Here is a 1,967-nt window from a genome sequence, read left to right on the forward strand (position 1 = left end):
ATATATATATTTCTTGAATTAAGTTAAACATTTCAATCAACGTAAATCTCGTTTGTCTTATTTACGTGAAAATAAATAAAATCTTTCTAAAGTATTATAAAATAAAAATATTGTGAATAATATTTCACTTGTATAATTTGTGCGTAGTTATATTAGAAATGTTTAGATACATAATCATAAATAAAAGCTTTGAGAAGAAAAATTTCATGTATGCAAAAAATTTTTTACTGTATCTCTTTAGGATTTGTTGGCAGTGGTATGTTGACAGCTTCCGTAGCAGGATCCATTTTTACAGCGCCGCCATCTATTCATATCACGTATGCTCTTCAGTGTATTGCAGAAAATAATAAAGGTCTTTTTACTTTACATACTTATTATTAAAAAGTATTTTTTATTAAATCACACGTACATTAATACCTTCTTTTAGATGGTATTGTGGTCGTGGTACCTAATTACACAGGGGATCGTTTAAATTTTGGCATAGCAATTGAGAAGACTCGGCAAGCGGGCATTGCGGTAAAACGAAAATCTTCCATTTTTTACCCGCAAATAACGATATAAATTAAATATTTTAAAATTATCGACCTATTTGAAAATTATATACATATAATATCTTAATAATCAGGTGAAGGAGGTAATCGTTGATGATGACTGCAGTATTCCCGTAAACGAACAGAGCGTCGCTGGTAAGCGCGGACTAGTGGGTATGTTGTTCGTTATCAAAATTGCGGGTGCATTCGCCGAAAAGGGTTTTCCTCTGTGTGAAGTAGCAGAAATTGCACGACGCGTTTCACAAAATATCGCGACTTATGGAGTCGGACTATCCGCGTGCGCAATACCAGGTATGAGACAATCAAGGCTCATAAGTTACTATTCAAGTCGCGCCATAGTTATGATAATTACGTACATGTGCTAAGCTTGCATGGCCCAAGCGCTTCTATAATGAGGCTGTTTCTCCAATCGGATGGACGGATAGAAAGATGGATCAGAATCTAGACAATGGCTGTGTTCAACAGAAAAAATAACTTTGCAATTGTTACAAAATTCGTGAATATAATTGGTTTATATATTTAGATCTAGTGAGGAACTAAGGACAAAACTAATCATATTAAAGAATTTTACAACAGTTGTAAAACTGCTTTTTTTGTTAAATGTAACCATTCTTTGTAGTTTATTTCTTTATTATTGTTGTCCACTTTTTTTCGAATACTTGATATATGAGGTAATCTATTAAGGATACAACGGATCATAAAATTATCAGATTCTTTTCGAATATCCGATTCTGGATCGATTCTTTTCGAATATCCGATTTCCAGTCGAATATCTTAATAAGGATATTCTTGACAATAAGGCTCCCTTATTACATTAAAAAAAAAATATTATGTTTGAATACAATACATTCAATTTATATTTAAATTTATAATTTAAAAGCTTAAATTATTTGTTCTGAGAATGTTAAGAAAATTTGATGGTTTGTATTATGTATATATATATATAAAATTTGAAGCAAATTCTCTTCAGACGAGTTTTAAGGTTTTATCAAGAGAAAAATCAGTTTTATACTGTCATGGTTAAAGAATACGTCATATTTGCGATACTTTGCGGCTTACAATTAAAATTATTTAAAATAACTCTGCATGGATATGCTTAATCTGACAATGAGAATATTAAATGCAGGTCAAGGTCTCATGTTCGAGCTTGCACAGGATGAGATAGAATGTGGAATGGGTGTGCACGGAGAAGCAGGATACGAGAGAATTAAGCTCAGGACCGCATCTGAACTGGTGATGCTAATGTTAAAGCGCATTTGCGAAGTCTTATCTTTGTCCACTAATGATTCAGTTGCGGTTATAATCAACAATTTCGGTGCTTTAAGTCAATTGGAACAAGGAATAATCGTCTATGAGGTTGTAAATCAACTTCGTAAGTACTTATTTACTGTTTTTTCTTCTTTATATATATATATA

At 31.9% G+C, this 1,967-nt stretch overlaps 1 protein-coding gene across 1 annotated transcript in view; it reads left to right on the forward strand.

Annotated features, from left to right (window-relative positions):
* The window catches only part of LOC108693735 (triokinase/FMN cyclase-like), a 5,231-nt gene that overhangs the window by 740 nt on the left and 2,524 nt on the right, over window positions 1–1,967 (forward strand). Inside the window, exons 2-5 of the mRNA XM_018202846.1 lie at window positions 242–352; window positions 428–516; window positions 626–842; window positions 1,678–1,923. Of these exons, the coding sequence (XP_018058335.1) occupies window positions 259–352; window positions 428–516; window positions 626–842; window positions 1,678–1,923 (646 nt within the window). The 5' untranslated portion in view covers window positions 242–258. The remainder of the gene's footprint in view (window positions 1–241; window positions 353–427; window positions 517–625; window positions 843–1,677; window positions 1,924–1,967) is intronic.

The sequence above is a fragment of the Atta colombica genome, unplaced genomic scaffold (assembly GCF_001594045.1).
Source record: "Atta colombica isolate Treedump-2 unplaced genomic scaffold, Acol1.0 scaffold96, whole genome shotgun sequence".
Taxonomy (NCBI): domain Eukaryota; kingdom Metazoa; phylum Arthropoda; class Insecta; order Hymenoptera; family Formicidae; genus Atta; species Atta colombica.